Genomic DNA, 19628 nt, shown 5'->3' with positions numbered 1-19628 from the left:
AAAAATTTCCATCTTAATCCGATCTCGCCAATTAGCCGGGATCCGCCGAAAATTCATAATCGGCTCTTTAATAAAACCCGGAGCGGTCTCATTAAGCCGAAACCCATTTGAATGGAAATGCACTAATTAACAACAGCAAACTTTAATTGAAGCCAAAACGTGAGGAAATCTTCACATCTCTTCCCTTCAACACTCGCATTTCCAAACGAAAAATAAGAGATTACCTTTTACCATTTCGTCCCCAAAGGTTTATTGCAAATGCGAAATGAAAAACGACTTATTATAAATGTGCAGTTATATTAAATTCCTCCGCATGATCTCATCCATCTGCGAAAACTACGTTATTTCATTTCAAATGTATTCTTTTGCAGAACCGTTTCGAAAGATGCCCATCTCCGATTTCCGCAAGAAGAAGCTCCTCTACGTCTTCAATGTCTTCTTCGGTGAGTACTCATATCCAAAGTGCTTTTATCGAGCTCGTAAATATGATTGACGAGTCTTTCAAATCCATAAAAAAGCACTTCTTAGCCACTTCCTAAGTTCAAGTTTAAAAGAAACAGTTTAAAACTTTGCAGGAATCGATAAAATTACTTTACAAAAGAATATCGAAAGCATTAAAGTTAATTGCGCTCGATTTTATCCAAATTTAACTGAATAATCAGACATTTCAGAGAGATTTTCATACAAATCCATTTGAAAAATTAAGTTCTAAATCAAAAGTTTACTTTTGGAATTAAATATTGTATAAAACATCCATTGCACACTCGATTGTCGCAGAATTTGACAGAGAGAGAGAGACTGCAAGTCACTGGGTTTCATCGAAAAGGAGGAGAGAGATAGAGATAGTATTGTGATGAATGATTGGAGGCAATGCACGAAAGTGCTATCAAGGAATTTTAAATGGATTGGAGAGATGCCAGGAGTCGCTGCGACCGGGGAAAATAAATGCATTCTTGTCCTTGTTGCTCGCACGAGGACAGACGCAGTCGAACAACAACAGCTGTTGTGTTGCGGATAATGGTTATATGAATAACGAATGATTACGATTACGAAGAGATCGTTAGTGAAGATGAAATATTAGAAGCTTGCAACCGAAACACACACACTCTATTAATCTCTACATGTGTCTTATTTATTATGTATTGTTTGCAGACTGAAAGAAAAAGTTATTCAACGTATACTTATTGTTTTTTGTTTTGTAATTGGAGAGACGAAAATCTGTCACTGTCATATTTGACAGCAATTCATGGAAACAACAACAAAAAAAAACAAAATGTTTAATTGTCAGTTATGAACACATTTTTCAGTCAGCTTTAATTTCTAATTCAAATTTAATAATTATTTTCATTATTTCTATAAGTAATTAAAATACTTCAATGTTTTATTAATAACGTCTAAGCAATTCAATAGTTATTAATTCAATAACCGCACTTTTCCATTGTCATTTTGACACTTGTCACATTGACATTTCTTCTCTTAATTCAATCACGAACTAATTAATCATATTTACTTACGTTTTTCACACTATTTATTTGAAAATCACTCATTTTAAGATTCTCTATTTGTCTTGCATTATTGTTCTTGTTGCTCGCACGAGTACAGAAGCAGTCGAACAACAACAACTGTTGTGTTGTGGATAATGGTTACATAAATAACGAATGATTACGATTACGAAGAGATCGTTAGTGAAGATTAAATATTAGAAAGAAAGAAAGAAAAAGTCATACTTATTATTTTTTTGTTTGTAATTGAAGAGACTAAAATCTGTCACTGTCATATTTGACAGCAATTCATGAAATTCTTGATTTTAATAAAAAATAATCATTTTTTTTTAATTTCTGAAGACAAGACAACAAGAAAACTGACTTAAGTCACTGAATAAACATTTTCATTATTTTATTTAACAGATAATTAGATAAAAAAAGCTGCAAAATCGTTGCCATGAATAAGTTTGCTTGCATTTATAACGAGCTGAAAAGTTTACAAACGTGGAAAGTTCGTTGGAATATAATATGATGCGCAATATTTTATAGTAAATACGATGAGAGAGGGAGAGAGTTTTGTTTGCTGAGATCACAGAGTGCGGGAAAGTTTTATTGAATGAGTGTTTAATTAATATTTGGGAAAAATAAATAAGACTAGTTAAACAAAACAAATGAACAAAACTTTATACAAGTTTGTTTATATTTGACAGCAATCGGATGTGACATGTCATTGATGTGTCAATTTTATGTTTGACTATTTTATAAATAAACAATTACTAAGATATTTACTAAGTATTTGTTGTGTGTAGATTCTGATAATGTTTTCTTTTATTACAATTTGTTAAAATTCTCTTTTTTTTTTCTTGATTTGAGTCTTAAAAGTAATATTAACAGCGTGCATCAGTATAATGGTGTATGGTAGGGTTAATCAAGTTAGTTATGGAATCATTTCCAATGTCATTTGCACTTTTCCGATGTCATTTTGTCACTTGTCACATTGACATTTGTTACTATTCAAATCATTACAAAGCAATTAACACTGAAAACGTATCTTAATTCAATTACAAATTAATTAATCGTATTTATTTACGTTTTTCACACTATTATTAATTATTGACATATCGAAACCACTCATTTTAAGATTGTCTATTTGTCTTTTAGTAATTTTTCAACGCCACTTTGATATTTCATAATAAAAACTTATCGTAATCAAATAATTATTTATACTTGACAGCAATCGGATGTCATATGTCATTGATGTGTCATTTTTATATTTGACAGTAATCAGAAGTTGTAAATGATTCATTTTAAGCAGAATTTAGGCGAGTTTATACATAAACAATTAAAATGTTTAGATATTTACTAAGTCTTTGTTGAGTGTAGATTCTGATAATGTTTTCTTTTATGCGCGTTTATTACAATTCTCTTTTTCTTCTGGATTTGGGTCTTAAAAGTAAGATTAACAGGGTGCGTCACTATAATGATGTGTGGTAGGGTTAATCAAGTTAGTTATGGAATCATTACATAAATCATTATTATATTTGACAGCAATCGCATGTCATATGTCATTGATGTGTCATTTTTATATTTGACTGTAATCAGAAGTTGTAAATGGTGCATTTTAAGCAGAATTTAAGCAAATTTATACATAAACAATTAAAATGTTTAGATATTTACTAAGTATTTGTTAAGTGTAGATTCTGATAATGTTGTCTTTTATGAGCGTTTACTACAATTCTCTTTTTCTTCTGGATTTGAGTCTTAAAAGTAAGATTAACAGCGTGCGTCAGTATAATGATGTATGGTAGGATTAATCAAGTTAGTTATGGAATCATTACATAAATTATTATTATACTTGACAGCAATCGCATGTCATATGTCATTGATGTGTCATTTTTATATTTGACAGTAATCAGAAGTTGTAAATGGTGCATTTTAAGCAGAATTTAGGCAAGTTTATACATATATTTATGAGGGTTTGTTACAATTTTCTCTTTTTTTCTGGATTTGGGTCTTAAATGTAAGATTAACAGCGTGCGTCAGTATAATGGTGTGTGGTAGAGTTAATCAAGTTAGTTATGGAATTAATGCAAGAAGTCCATTAAAACGGGGGGACCAGGGATTTCCTGTTCCTGAAGCATACCGCATTATAATTGCAACTCGGGCAAAGTTGGACCGATATTAATAAGGGGGTGAAATGGACGGACGGACGTTATTAGATGGAACCCTCGAAAACCACAGCCGAAAACCGCCTCGTCCAATTCCATTCGGCACAACCACATATCAAATAATAAATTCCTAAATCGCTAATTATATCATTACGACCACCATCAATTTACATAACTCAATTGTTTGTGTGTGGAAGCAGGTCGTGCCAAAGAGATAAAGGAATTTATCAGCCTCACGCACGATAATCCAGATCGAAAGATTTATTAACTACTGCGCTCCGCCCTTCACAAACTAATAAATCGCCCCGAAATCGCTCCCCCATTCTTTACCATTTGCCACACGGCGAACGGTAAGCTGAAAATACCGTCAAGTCTAAGATTCATGTGACTTTTCCGCAGACGTCAATCAGAGCGGCACCATCGACAGGAAGGACTTCGAGTTGGCCATCGAGGTAAGAGGATCATGTCGCGTTTTGTCTTTTCGCACAAATTAATTAATGGATTTTGAAGAAAATCTGCACGTTGAGGGGTTGGAAGGCTGGTAGCGCTCCCTACATCAAGACCTTCGACAGCATGATCCAAATCTGGGATGGACTCAGGCAGAGGGCCGACTCCAACAAGGACGGACAAGTAACGCATTTCATCATTAACATATTTCATTAGAGTGCCGTGCATATATGAATCAATCTTAGTCGTGTCAACAACAACAAAAAAAAAACAAAATGTTTAATTGTCAGTTATGAACACATTTTTCATTCAATTTTATTTTCTAATTCAAATTTAATAATTCTTTTCATTATTTCTATAAGTAATTAAAATACTTCAATGTTTCATTAATAACTATTAAGCAATTCAAAAGTTATTAATTAAATAACCGCACTTTTCCATTGTCATTTTGACACTTGTCACATTGACATTTGTTATTGGTCAAATCATTACAAAGCAATTAACACTGAAAATATATCTTAATTCAAACACGAACTAATTAATCATATTTTCTTACGTTTTTCACACAATTTATTTGGAAACCACTCATTTTAATCAAATAACCAATCATCGTAATCAAATAATTAATTATTATTGTTAATTATTTTCCAATTACATAAATCAAAATTTAAATCATGATTGTCAATTTTGAATGTGACAATGAAATGTCAATGTCATTTTGACTATGTCAAAATGACATATGTCATATTTTGTTGTTTTTTTTAATTAGGTTAGCGTTGATGAATGGTCTTCTATGTGGGACGAATACGCCAAGAATCCTGAGAACGCTCTGGACTGGCAGACCCAGTACCTCAGGTTCATGTTCGATCTGGAGGATGCGAGCGGCGACGGAAGCATCGACATCGACGAGTTCACGAGCGTCTGCTCCTGCTACGGCCTCGAAATCGGCGAATGCAAGGAGGCCTTCCACAAGATGGCTCAAGTATGTCTCTTATTAACAACAATTCAATTCAATTACATTTAACTATTGTATGCTGTAGGGTAAGAAGGAGGTGAGTTACGAGCAATTCGTCGAGCTCTGGAAGCAGTTCTTCATGTCGGAAAACATCTCCGAACCGGGCAACTACATCTTCGGCAAGACCTCGTTTTAACCGACTCGCCCATAAAGATATGCATTATTATTATGATAATATTAATTAATACTCTCCAATTGGTGTACGCGGCTTGTGCACGGCATTTTATCAAATTTCTTACTGTATTTATCTCCGCTACTTATACTAAATAAAGACGAAGTAGATGTTCCGTAGTAGAATGTATTTAAGAGTGAATATATATAATAAAAAAAATCTATATAAGAAAGTTACATATCCTCTTCAGAGACAATATAAATCTTAACTTACAAAAGGCAAACGAATCTACTTAATCCCCTTTTGTTCTCATTGTAAACGACTACAGAATCTTCGATTATCTACGTAGAGTACTTCGCGTACTAAAATCCGTGTTCTACATTGTAATAAGTGTGCGATTATGTAATAAATAAAATCATAAAACGTATCGTTTTCTTTCAATTACATTCCCTTAATTAACAAAGAAAAACTAATAGAAAATTAAGGAAAGTGTTTATTTATATAATTAAAATAATAACATGTGTTTCTTTTTTTTTTTGTAGCAAATGTGTACGTTTTTCACACTATTTATTTGAAAACCACTCATTTTAAGATTGTCTATTCGTCTTTTAGTAATTTTTCAACGCCACTTTGATATTTAATAAAAATAACTTAACGTAATCAAATAATTACATAAATCATGATTGTCAATTTTGAATGTGACAATGAAATGTCAATGTCATTTTGATTATGTCAAAATGACATATGTCATATTTTGTTCTTTTTTAATTAGGTCAACGTTGATGAATGATTACATATCCTCTTCAGAGACAATATAAATCTTAACTTACAAAAAGGAAAACGAATCTACTTAATCCCCTTTTCTTCTCATTGTAAACGACTACAGAATCTTCGATTATCTACGTAGAGTACATCGCGTACTAAAATCCGTGTTCTACATTGTAATAAGTGTGTGATTATGTAATAAATAAAATCATAAAACGTTTCGTTTTCTTTCAATTACATTCCCTTCATTAACAAAGAAAAACTAATAGAAATTTAAGGAAAGTGTTTATTTATATAATTAATATAATAACATGTGTTTCTTTTTTTTTTTGTAGCAAATGTGTACGTTTTTCACACTATTTATTTGAAAACCACTCATTTTAAGATTGTCTATTCGTCTTTTAGTAATTTTTCAACGCCACTTTGATATTTCATAAAAATAACTTAACGTAATCAAATAATTACATAAATCATGATTGTCAATTTTGAATGTGACAATGAAATGTCAATGTCATTTTGATTATGTCATATGTCATATTTTGTTCTTTTTTTTAATTAGGTCACCGTTGATGAATTATTACATATCCTCTTCAGAGACAATATAAATCTTAACTTACAAAAAGGAAAACGAATCTACTTAATCCCCTTTTGTTCTCATTGTAAACGACTACAGAATCTTCGATTATCTACGTAGAGTACATTGCGTACTAAAATCCGTGTTCTACATTGTAATAAGTGTGCGATTATGTAATAAATAAAATCATAAAACGTTTCGTTTTCTTTCAATTACATTCCCTCAATTAACAAAGAAAAACTAATAGAAATTTAAGGAAAGTGTTTATTTATATAATTAATATAACAACATGTGTTTCTTTTTTTTTTTCGTAGCAAATGTGTACGTTTTTCACACTATTTATTTGAAAACCACTCATTTTAAGATTGTCTATTTGTCTTTTAGTAATTTTTCAACGCCACTTTGATGTTTCATAAAAAATAACTTAACGTAATCAAATAATTACATAAATCAAAATTTAAATCATGATTTAAGTCAATTTTGAATGTGACAATGAAATGTCAATGTCATTTTGATTATGTCAAAATGACATATGTCATATTTTGTTTTTATATTAACAAAGAAAAACTAATAGAAATTAAAGGAAAGTGTTTATTTATATAATTAATATAATAACATGTGTTTCTTTTTTTTTGTAGCAAATGTGTACGTTTTTCACACTATTTATTTAAAAACACTCATTTTAAGATTGTCTATTTGTCTTTTAGTAATTTTTCAACGCCACTTTGATATTTCATAAAAATAACTTAACGTAATCAAATAATTACATATATCAAAACTTAAATCATGATTTAAGTCAATTTTGAATGTGACAACGAAATGTCAATGTCATTTTGATTATGTCAAAATGACATATGTCATATTTTGTTTTTATATTAACAAAGATAAACTAATAGAAATTAAAGGAAAGTGTTTATTTATATAATTAATATAATAACATGTGTTTCTTCTTTTTTTTTTTGTAGCAAATAAATTAAAAAATATGTTTTTGAAAAAGAAAAACTGTTGGTCTAGAAATAAAAATTGATCACAGAATAAAATAACCAAACCATTAAAAGTACGTATAAAATTAGGGGTTAATTGTATTTACACTCGCTCGCACTCTCTCTCTTTTTTTTTTCTTCATCTATTTCTATTCAATTGTTTCACGCTCGCATGCACACTTGATCTAAACTAACGTTGCGTAACTACGTTTGGAGGGCAGTCTTTCGTTTGGGCGCTATTCTCGTGAGGATCCTCAGCATCGAGACGACGGGCGCTTCGAAGGCGACGGAAACGATGAAACCGAGCGCATACGAAGCGACGACCTGCCCCAAGAACAGGATGACCATCACCTCTTTGCCGAGATGCAGAGGGCTGTCCATGTTCATGGCCATGACCCTGATGACGATCGGATGGAGCAGGTAGGCGCAGTAGGTGACTCTGCTGAACGGGTAGAGGATCGTCGCGGAGAGGATGGAATTCACGTAACCCCCGTAACCGGTCGAGCACGCGACGACCACCCAGGCCAAACCCAGAGCCCACGCCGAGTGGCTCAAACTGCTGTAAGCCGCACCGGCGACAGGGGATAAATCTGCCTCGTACAATCCGTACACCAAAGACAGCAAACATCCGGCGGAGACGAGCCATCCGACGACGACGGCCAACTATAAATAAATATGGAAGGATTTTTATAAATGTTTCCATCCATCTCCTACGCATCTCTTACCTTGGACATCTTGATCCGGCAGTTGGTCTTGAACAGGATCCAGCCGACTCCCATTCCGATCAGGTACGGTCCCAACCTAGTGTACGGTTTGTCGTAAATCTTGTCGAAGAGCGCGAGAGGATCATCCGAACTTGGTAGATGGCTGTTGCTGAATGCGATGTAACCGGTCGTGGCCCAAGAACTCGTCATGAAGATGATCACCAAAGAAGCAGCAATCTTAAAATGACTGGAAAAAAAAAATTGCAATCAATCACTATAACATTTTCAAGTAAATTAACTCACCTTGTTGCCAAAATCAAGAGAATCGCTCCAACAACGTAAAATTGTGTATCATCAGACAAGTACCAACTCCAAAGCATGCACTAAAACAATCAGAAATCAACAATTTTGTTAATTACAACTAATCAATAATTGCAAGTACTTAGGATACAAGCTTACTACAATCTAAAAAATCAATTACCATTTGCTCAACTGGGAAAAGCGTGTTGATATAAAGTATGTTTCTCCACCAGTACTTGGGACAGGTTTCGTGGTCCATCGTCGGCGGTTCGAAGATCGAATTGGAATTGAACCATTTCATGGAGACTTCGACGACTCCCAACGCGAACAAGTACGGAGCGCTCAACCTAAAACCAAAACCTAATTAGCACGAACTGAATGTTATATCATCCAAAAAAAACATACCTTGCGAAACGGTAGAGAATCAATCCGAAAAAGTGCAGAAACCCAGCGAGAACACCTTTATTACCCAACGTATCCAATTTACCTTTGGCGTTCGTCCTGAAGTACAGGAATGAGACCAAAAGCCCCGAGGTAAAGAAGAAAGTGTCGACGCTGAAGGCTCCATTCGATATGGTTTGGAACAGGAATTCCTTTTGAACAACTTTCCTATATTCCATATTATCTAAAAACAGAATAGAATTCAATAAATCCTACTTAAAAAATATTTAAAAAAAAAAAAAAAAGAGCTTTTACCGGAATATTTGAAAGCGATTAGACAAGTGTGTCCAAGGATGACCCAAGCCATACTTATGGACTTAAGACCGTGGATTACGGAGATCGTATCACTTCCAACGCTTCTGTCGCAGATATGCTTAACATTGACCCTCACCGAGAACGCGAGGATTAAGTCTTTGAGTATGGTCACTAGAAAAGACACAAAGTATTAAATAACATATTCACAAGTTAATGAGAATCTTACCAATCAATGATTCATCTTCACCAGTTCGAGTTTCGTTTGCTGCCAAATTATTGTTGTTGTTGTTATTAACCACGTATAAACTACATTTACCTTAAAAAATAAATTAACAATTAGTAAAAAAAATAACAATTTTGTATATTTAATACCAGCGTTTGGTTCGGTGGCTGTCATATCCAAAGTGATGGTTTTCTCGCTTAACTTGTGATTCGGATTGGTGTAAGTCGCGCAATTCAGTTTCAACACTTGCTTAGTTTCCTCCCGGTGCTTCAAGTAAAGATCGAAGAGCGTTCCGATCACCAAAAGAACGACAACTATGGCTGTTACGACGCTAAAAAAATGTTGTTTTTTTTAATAATTGTTAATCAATTGTAATAGAAGACATTTACCAGAGAATCCTAAAAGTTGTGTCCTGCCAAAGGTTGAAACGGCTGTGAGGAGATCTGACTTCCTCGACGCGAATCTGTATCATCTCGATGGGAGCCGCTTCGGATGTTTTCTCCAAGATGTTGCGGACGTCCACGTCCGTGCACGTCTTCGGTAAACACAATCCGACGTGCAGGGTTCGAGTCTAAAAAAAAAAAGTTTATTACTTTCTAAATCAAGTTGTTTCCAAACAACTCACTTCTTTCGTGTACGTGGAATTGATGAAGACGCGAAGCATGTAGAAGGACACGTCGAAGGGTGGCAGTGAACGGTAGGACAGCTTCCCGGAAACGTAACCTCCCGATTGGCCCGGATTCGTCAGCTTGGTCATGGCCTCCACGTTTCGCTGCACTCTCGCGTTCTGATTGCTCTGCGGATTGTCAATGAATTTGCAAGAAGTCTTCGGCGAAGAAACCGCTGCTTACCTCTGATAAACTGCGGTTGCTCGGAACGATGTTCTCGCACAGACTCTTCGATCCAGTCCAGTAATGATTTCCCCAGAACCATCCTGTTGAATATCTTCCGCTCGCATCATCCACTATAATCAAATAATATTCATTTAAAAAAAAAAAGATATAAAAAAAAATCAAACATTCTTTAGGAATTAACAAATTAAATATATTGTCATGGAAACATCAAACAAAAGTCATAAATGTACGAACTGTCAGTATTAATTTTCATTACCCGCTACTGTTTCATCATTCGAAACGTAAGTGTTTATTCCCAAACATCATAATTTACATAAATTCGTCACTTATTTAACAATAATTACCTTTAATTCCATTTATTTCATTCTTCGCATCTTTCCAAAATCAAAAGTCACAAATTCAACTAATACCAACCATTGAAATGTGTATTATCCATCTTACATGAATTAAATTACATCACCATGGAGACATGCCTCAAATAATTGTTTTTTTTTCTCTTCTTTATTCTGCATAGCTGTCAAAGTAAAGTTTTGTAGCCGGATGCAATTTCATCATTGGAAACGTAAGTGTTTATAATTTACGTAAATCAAGTCCCTTATTTAACAATAATTACTCTTAATTCCATTTATTTCATTCTTTACTTCTTTCCAAAATCAAAAGTTAGAAGTTGTAATCACCGCAAATTCAACTAATACCAACCATTTAAATTTGTATTAACCATCTTACATGAATGATATTACATCACCATGGAGACATGCTTCAAATAATTGTTTTTTTCTTCTTCTTTATTCTGCATAGCTGTCAAAGTAAAGTTTTGTAGCCGGGTGCAATTTCATCATTCGAAACGTAAGTCCCTTATCAGTCCCTTATTTAACAATTATTACCTTTAATTCCATTTATTTCATTCTTCACATCTTTCCAAAATCAAAAGTCACAAGTTGTAATCACCGCAAAGTCAACTAATACCAACCATTTAAATTTGTATTAACCATCTTACATGAATGAAATTACATCACCATGGAGACATGCCTCAAATTATTGTTTTTTTCTCTCTTTATTCTGTATAGCTGTCAAAGTAAAGTTTTGGAGCCGGATGCAATTTCATCATTCGAAACGTAAGTCCCTTATCAGTCCCCTATTTAACAATTATTACCTTTAATTCCATTTATTTCATTCTTCACATCTTTCCAAAATTAAAAGTCACAAGTTGTAATCTCCGAAAATTCAACTAAAACCAACCATTTAAATTTGTATTAACCATCTTACATGAATGAAATTACATCACCATGGAGACATGCCTCAAATAAATGTTTTTTTTTTCTTCTCCTTATTCTGCATAGCTGTCAAAGTCAAATTTTGTAGCCGGATGCAATTTCATCATTCGAAACGTAAGTATTTATAACCATTTACATAAATTTGTCACTTATTTAACAATAATTACCTTTAATTCTATTTATTTCATTCTTCCCATCTTTCCAAAAAGTGCAAAAGTCACAAATTGTAATCTACGCAAATTCAACTAATGCCAACCATTTAAATTTGCATTAACCATCTTACATGAATGAAATTACATCACCATGGAGACAAGCCTCAAATAATTGTTGTTTTCTTCTCTTTATTCTGTATAGCTGTCAAAGTAAAGTTTTGTAGCCGGATGCAATTTCATCATTGGAAACGTAAGTGTTTATTCCCATTTACATAAATTCGTCACTTATTTAACAATTAATACCTTTAATTCCATTTATTTCATTCTTCACTTCTTTTCAAAAAGTGCAAAAGTCACAAGTTGTAATCTCCGCAAATTCAACTAATACCAACCATTTAAATTTGTATTAACCATCTTACATGAATGAAATTACATCACCATGGAGACATGCCTCAAACAATTGTTTTTTTCTTCTTTATTCTGTATAGCTGTCAAAGTAAAGTTTTGTAGCCGGATGCAATTTCATCATTGGAAACGTAAGTGTTTATTCCCATTTACATAAATTCGTCACTTTTTTAACATTAATTACCTTTAATTCCATTTATTTCATTCTTCACTTCTTTCCAAAATCAAAAGTCGCAACTTGTAATCTACGCAAATTCAACTAATACCAACCATTTAAATTTGTATTAACCATCTTACATGAATGATATTACATCACCATGGAGACATGCTTCAAATAATTGTTTTTTTCTCTCTTCTATATTCTGTATAGCTGTCAAAGTAAAGTTTTGTAGCCGGATGCAATTTCATCATTCGAAACGACAACCAGTGAGTGCATTAATTTCCCACTATTACCTTATAAATTCATAACAAGTTACGTAACATAACAATTACCTATAATTCATTTCAAAAGTGATTCGAATTCAACGAATTAAAAAATAAAAACAATAGTTGATATTTTCAATAACGGTATTTCCTTTTTAATTTATTATAATGAAAGTGAATGAAATAACCTATAATAATAACAATATGCAAATTTCCATTTGAAAAAAAAAATATATATATATATATAATCATGAACGTTACCTTGGAAAACAAATAAGAACAAACAATCAAACAATTTTTTCTTTGCTTACATCATTTTCAATATCTTAAGACTTCTTTCCGTTTTTTTTTTCATAACCAAACAACGATAACGTTACGAAACGTCATATTAGAATACCGGAAATTGCGTTTGTTTCGAATGCCCAAACTATGCGATTTTTTTTTTTTTTTGCAACTGTTTACTTAAATACTCATTTCACTTGTTTCCCCAAGCGACGCTTTTCGGAAACTCACTTCGTTACGCAATTCAGAAGCGTGTTTTCTTGTTTTAAGAAATAATAGGTTACTTTGTCTTTTTTCTTTTGGGGAAAGTTTCATTAAAAAAATAGATGTTAGTTAACAAAAAAAAAATAAGGTAGAAAGTGTAATGTTTCCAAGAAATGTTGCTGTTTAAATTGAAGTAATTACCAATTAAAATCATTTAATTTGTATAAAATTTAGAATGTAATTTGGATTTTTTTTTTGTTAAAAGTTTCAAAAACTAGTAAAGTGTTTTCATTCTTTGAATGAGATTAAATAATTATGTTTAAAATGAATACAATGTGTATAGTTTGTGAAATGTTACGCGATGATTTGAATAATGGATTAATGCATTTCCACCCAAACATGAAACGTGTGCGAATACATCGTTTATTATGCATACGTCTATCTCAATTAAATCGGTGAAACATGTAACAGATCGATGATGGATGATGAAATTGAGTAGTAAAATTTGATGACGATCAAAATCATATTTTTCGGTGTTTCCATTACGTCTTTGAACTTTCAGTGCTTGAGTACTACTTTATATGCAACGTGTTCTCTCGCTTTACACAGTTTCCCCGGAAATCGGCTCCAAACGCGGCGAAACGAAGTCGCTCGTAATAAATAATATCGCGGAAATGAGTCGAAAGATTTTTTTTATTTATTTCCATTCGGATGTATTGATATGTAAACGCGTCATTACCAGGAGAAAGTTCTTCGGTTTTATTGGGTAACAAGTGCAACGGCGCATCGGAATTTATGGTGAATAAAGCGTTTTAGCCCTCATCTCCAGAAAACTAAATTTTCATCCAAAACCTTGTTGCATCATCTTTATGTTTGTTTGTTTGTATACATTTGCGGAGCAAGAAAATGCACTCGCGCGAATTTCCGCGTGCGTTTCGGTTGCGCAACGTCGTCTCTTTGCATTTCTACATTCGTTTCTCGACAACAGTAAACTGCATTCGCAAAAGTGCAAGAGATTTATTAGGTAATATTTTGTTGCTCTCAAAGTGGCGTGAGACCAAGTTTACAGCTTCCTTAAATTTAGATTAGAAAAGTTATTACTTTCATATTTATAAATCATGAATATTTTAACTAACAGGCGTACATTTCTAATGAACCTAAGATAAATTACTGTAAAATGTGAAATTTAGATTAGAAAATCCGCGTTGATCAAAAGAAATATCATAGTAAAATGTTTGAAAAAGTACAGAAAACTCGTTGAATATACAAAATTGTCCTAATTGATTTTCAAGTTTAAATTAGTAAATCTACGTAGACTCTTGAATTATTGGCATTTTCTGTTAGGAATTTTGTTACAAATAGTAAATATTACATAAATCGTAAATTATGGATCTTGATTAAAGCAACAAGTGTATATGTAAAGAAAGTTTCGTATGTGATTATTATTAATTAGATGGAAATAGTAAATAATTCGAAATGTGTTTGAAAAACTGATTGAAAAGAAGGAAGAACAATTGAATAATAATGCTATGCCAGTGTGTCCAAGAACCGCAAAGAAAGTTCTCTCCAATTACGCAACGCGACTGGTTTTTCCACCGAAACGGAGGGGTTCGAACGAGTGTTTCGTTCTCATTGATCGCACCTCAATTATATAATCGCTTATGAATACAAAATTTTCCTATATAATTGGAAATTATTGCACGACGATTAATCAAAATACCAGTTCGTCTTATGTTATTTTCAATATATTGTTTTTGGTTGGTTTCTATGGTAACGTTCGGAAATTTCATTAATGAAGTTCATTGGCTAGGTCGAAATCGGACGTAACGTGGCGCAACGTCCGTGCATTTCTTTCACCTTGCGTCGGCTGCAACTCAATCCAACACGACTCTTTCGATATTCGGTAATAACAATAAAGCGATTGGGAAACAATTCAAAGAAATATACGTGTATTATCGATAATGATGATGATGGGCTTTCCATAAGGAAAATCTTTGCGGTGAAACTCTTGCGCAAGTCTCGCGTTTGAAATATTAAAAAAAAAATGGTTTAGAAATTTCGTATGGTATTTCGTTTTTTGTGTGTGTAGTTGTATTATTTACGATTGTTCTGTGCGAAGAACTGTGTCTGTTTGCTTTTTCATTTATCGCCCGAAACGTACTAACGACGAGGAGAGACACATTCGTGAATTTCTAACTGTTCATTTGCACAACTTCATGAAATATACAAAAAAATATTGAGTTTAACGCGAGAGACAAACTTGAACCAGTTTTTAAATCTCCAACTAATTAAGTTCATTCTGTCTTAATGGGAATAACGTTCCTCGTTCATCTAATTGGTGTTAATCAAATTACCCTTGAAATGTCAAAATGTATTTTGTTTTAATAATTTATCGAATTGTGTGTCCAATTTTTTAATAACGTTCTTCGTACATCTAATTGGTGTTAATCAAATTACCTTTGTAATGTCAAAATTGATTTTGTTTTAATAACTTATCTTATTTTTTAATGATTTTATGATATATTACGTAATCATAACCTAACTTAAGTTACAATTAGTAAAGGAAAATTGATTGTTAATGTTTAATATTTATAAAAATGTACAACTTTTAAAATTTGAAAATTCAAAAAATTGTTACGTAATTATTACATAAGAAAACTGAAATTGATTAGTAATTAAATTGAGAATTTGGTGTAATGTTTAATTACTTAACTAAGGTAAAATGTGAGGTGATTTGTCCACTTTGCTTCAATGAGATAAATGAAGAACGTGCGTGTGTGTGTATGAATGTGTCGTTCAAATAGAAAATGATTTTCGAGAAGAAAGTTTCGCAAAAGCGGCGGGAACAGTTTTAATTTATTACAACTAAACTACTCTCATTTCACTAATTAATTCGCGGGAAAACGAAAACGAAAAATTCTTGACGCACGAAACTTACCTTCCGGCCGCTCGCAACACGTAAGCGTTTGCTCAATCCGCCCAAAATTTATATATATATATATAAGTGTATACGTGTTGTTGATGTTGTGTCCCAAATCAGGTCCGGCTCGATGAACAATTAATTAGAATTCATCGCTTTCGACAATTAATAAATCGATCGATTTACCAATTATTTGTTGCAAAACAAAAAGTTTCTTTTGACTGCTGCTTAGTATAACATGTTGTTAGTTGTCATGGGTTACCATCAACTCGAGTTATGTCAACATGACAGTTTTAACTTGATATTCATTTGTTTAGCAACAATTTGGTAGTAATATTTAGTTTATCGTAAGTTGGCTACAATTAAAAACAAAATAACGGATGAATCTACGCAAACTGGTTTTCAGAAAATAAACAAGTTAATTAACGTTTTGATGCAATATTTCATTTGTTAAAATAATATAAGTTGAAAGGAAAACAAAAACAGATGAATCTACATAATCTAGTTCTAAGAATATTTAATAAGTTTAAATACGCAATAATTGAAAGGAAGAAAGAAAAAAGTGATGTAATTTTATCATCGATTACGAAAATTTTTATTTTTCCATCCGTACGAGACATTTCATTTCTTTATAGACTCGTTTTATTGGCACTTCTCGTCCAAACGGAATTGTCGTTTAACGAGACATCACTAATATAACGGATTTGTTATATATTATTTATATGAATCAAATATTTCGAAACGTTTTATAATTACTTAATAAATTATTAATACATTCGTAACGATTCAATTAGAAGAACAGTTATTTAATTGATGGACGAAGCAAGAACACGAATGCAACGACAGCGTGATTCATAAATTTGAAAGTTCGTTGTTTTGTTTTGCTTCGTCCGTCTCTTTTTTTTTTATTCTGTTGTTATTGTTGTTGCGTCTCCGTTATTCTGTTGTTAGAATTCGGAAGAAAGTTACCTTGACAACGAAAATTAGTGCGAATTACGACGTTTAATTCGTTTGCGATTCAGACGAAATTTCACTTCACCGCATTCATATTACAATTATTTATTTTTTTTTACAAAAATTTCTAATGCTTACAAATCGAATTAACTATGCGAGTAATAAACTCAAAACGAATCTAAATAAGATTAGTTAAAGTATAAATAATACGAAAGAACGTATCAGTATGTAAAATTTATGAAAAATTTAATTTGTCTCTAAAATTAATGTTTCAAAGAAGAATGATTATTTATTGCTACTCGATTTAATCTATTATTAAGTTAAATTGTAAATTAGTTTTTTTTTATGTTCGTTTCGTATTAATATTTAATGGGTTTACTTGAAGACTCTAAAGTAACGGAGAAATTACGTGATCCAAAGTCGGATCATTTTTTAAAATTCGATTCGATTGGTCAGATGAGAAGGAATGCGAGCATACAGAAATAATAAAAGAAAAGAAAAACAAGTGTGCATTGCATTATCACTTCTTTGAAACATTTGTTACGTATTGTTTTTTTTTCTCTTTTTGTCTACGTCGTATAACATATGCATACGAATTGCACTCGTTTCGCATTCCAATAAAAAAAAATGTGTACTGTTAAACCCTTCAAGGTCTCAATTTTATAACAATCTTATGTATTTTAATGAATGTTAAAGAAAGTGATAGTTTTTTGAGATTGAAATTAATGCTTCGGTTTACGTCATTATTATAAGAATCATAGACTTTTATTATTATTAAATAGACTTTTATTATGTTGCTTAAATATAGAGTAGAAGTAGTTGTTGTAAGGGGAATCTCTGATTACATATTTTTATACTGGTGGAAAAATATATAGGAATTTTCTGAGTCTTATACAAATCTTTAAGATTAAAGAGTTAAAGAAGTAGGGAAAAACAAGAGTTTTGCGTTTGGATTAGTTAAAAGCGGTGAAATGCAGTGTCAGCTTAACTATTAAGGTAATGAGGTTCCCAAATCTAGGAGCCGTAACACGCTCGTAACAAATGAAGCTAGGTTCATTATCGTATTTGTTTTGTCTTGTTTTGTTTTATAGGATGCTCGTTAATAACAGTTTTCTTCCTTAGAATACTCTGAAAATCCTTTTGATTGATACAGGGCCGTATTAAGATTGTCTTGAATTCAATAAGACACGTGTATTTTTTTTGGAAAGCGTTCCTTAATTTTCGATTCAAGAAATCGTAGGAAAGTCAAAGAACGACCAAATGTGGTCGTATGCATCAAAGACGACGATGACGACGACGCTTCTTGTTTTATTGCTACGTGATGCGAAAAGCAAATGTTATTCGATAATTTCATTCCGTTTAGTGATTTAGTGTAAATAAAAGTCGGGCGCTCCTCTAAAGTAACCAAAAAGAAATACAAAATTGTAGATAGATACAAAAAGTAACAATAAAAATTTGAATAAGTCATTAGTGGATTAGCGATGTCAAGGGCGCGATTTTTAATATGTTTGCCGAAGAATCGTATTGTTGGACCAAGGTTTGTTAATTGATTGAGCGCGGACACGGACGGAGTGCGATTACCGGGTGAAAGTGCGCGTTTAAGTTTAACGTGAGATGAAAGTGTTACGCAATTGCGACTGCCGGGTTCAGGATTGAAGAAAGGAAAAGAAAAGAAAAATGATCTACTCACTCTTCAGGGCCCAATTCTCTTGGACCTCGAGGGCCCTCACGTACTGCTCGACATCGTTGGAACATTCGTCGCTCAGTGCGGTTCTCAGGTGGTTCCAATTGGACGCGAGAAGTTCGGTGTTGTAAAAGTCCAAAGCCCTGGAGAGGGCGACCACCGTTCCGTTCGAAGATGATGATGCTGCTGTTGCCACCTGGGGCGTCGCGACGCTGATGATGACGAGCGTCGCCACGGCCAACGTGATCCTCGACATGTTGTTGCTTGGGTTGTGTGCCGGAACCCAACTGAGAGGAGGTACCACCATTGTCGCGTGAACCCTCAACACCGCACTTTCTCTTCGGCCCGAAGAACAAATCCCTCTCTGTACTGTATTATTATTATTTACTTTTTTCATTACTCGCTACTCCCTCCCTCCACACACCTGCTCGCAGCGAACGCAAACACTCTCACTCGCTTCACATTATCCGAATATCCCGACTATCCTTATCCTCACTGCAACAATAAACAAGAAATGTGCGGTAATCCAGTATAATTGCGCGCTTTTCTTTCCGGTATGTCTTAACACTATTCATTTTACTATAGTTATCGCATTATAATCCGATTACAGATAAACGCATCTTCAGCAGACGAAAAGTTTGTTGATTTTTCATCCTTCGAGATATTATTCAAGAAACGCTTTCTTGCAAATATTTTTTTTGAAGTTGAACGCGCGCCATCGCCTTTCATCGCTCCTTCCTGAACGCTAATTGCAATGGTTCAATGCTTTCGTACTCGCTTTCAACTTATAAACCATCTCATTGCATCGTAATATTTAGGTCTAGTATCATTACACCATTCGCACTTTCTTCCTATTTCCATAAACTTTACATTACAATTTACCCGCTCATTCTTTCAATTAGTTCTTATCTTTAATATTCGAAAAAGCAGTGTTTTCACATTTCATTGATTTTCTCGATAACTATAATAGATAGAATGAAGCCAAAAGATGCGTATGAAAGCTGA

At 33.0% G+C, this 19628-nt stretch overlaps 2 protein-coding genes across 2 annotated transcripts; one reads left to right on the top strand and one right to left on the bottom strand.

The window, feature by feature from the left end:
- Positions 1–371: 371 nt before the first annotated feature.
- LOC108561632 (calexcitin-1) lies at positions 372–5610 on the top strand. The gene is made up of 5 exons (XM_017919660.1): positions 372–443; positions 4052–4104; positions 4163–4282; positions 4869–5081; positions 5140–5610. Exons 1-5 carry the CDS (start codon positions 386–388, stop codon positions 5248–5250), a joined length of 555 nt encoding a protein of 184 aa, XP_017775149.1. The 5' UTR covers positions 372–385; the 3' UTR covers positions 5251–5610.
- A 1969-nt stretch (positions 5611–7579) lies between these two features.
- On the bottom strand, positions 7580–19095 carry LOC108561633. The gene is made up of 12 exons (XM_017919661.1): positions 18630–19095; positions 10323–10435; positions 10097–10267; positions 9861–10042; positions 9621–9802; positions 9475–9564; positions 9249–9419; positions 8958–9177; positions 8734–8899; positions 8556–8635; positions 8274–8499; positions 7580–8211 (listed from the first exon to the last, which is right to left on the bottom strand). Exons 1-12 carry the CDS (start codon positions 19018–19020, stop codon positions 7753–7755), a joined length of 2451 nt encoding a protein of 816 aa, XP_017775150.1. The 5' UTR covers positions 19021–19095; the 3' UTR covers positions 7580–7752.
- Between the last annotated feature and the right edge of the window lie 533 nt (positions 19096–19628).

Source organism: Nicrophorus vespilloides, unplaced genomic scaffold (genome assembly GCF_001412225.1).
Source record: "Nicrophorus vespilloides isolate i.1.1-1 unplaced genomic scaffold, Nicve_v1.0, whole genome shotgun sequence".
NCBI classification, from domain to species: domain Eukaryota; kingdom Metazoa; phylum Arthropoda; class Insecta; order Coleoptera; family Silphidae; genus Nicrophorus; species Nicrophorus vespilloides.
This window is presented reverse-complemented; position numbering and strand designations above follow the sequence as displayed.

What these genes read in the sequence shown, in the direction of transcription:
- LOC108561632 (XM_017919660.1), top strand. Translation starts at nt 386, where the DNA reads ATGCCCATCTCCGATTTCCGCAAGAAGAAGCTCCTCTACGTCTTCAAT. An exon ending in ACTCCAACAAGGACGGACAA is followed by an intron (nt 4,283 to 4,868) that starts GTAACGCATTTC and finishes TTTTTTAATTAG; the next exon opens with GTTAGCGTTGATGAATGGTC. An exon ending in CCTTCCACAAGATGGCTCAA is followed by an intron (nt 5,082 to 5,139) that starts GTATGTCTCTTA and finishes TGTATGCTGTAG; the next exon opens with GGTAAGAAGGAGGTGAGTTA.
- LOC108561633 (XM_017919661.1), bottom strand. Translation starts at nt 19,020, where the DNA reads ATGAAAAAAGTAAATAATAATAATACAGTACAGAGAGGGATTTGTTCT. An exon ending in ATTCCACGTACACGAAAGAA is followed by an intron (nt 10,043 to 10,096) that starts GTGAGTTGTTTG and finishes TTTTTTTTTTAG; the next exon opens with ACTCGAACCCTGCACGTCGG. An exon ending in TTTTCCCAGTTGAGCAAATG is followed by an intron (nt 8,636 to 8,733) that starts GTAATTGATTTT and finishes TGATTGTTTTAG; the next exon opens with TGCATGCTTTGGAGTTGGTA.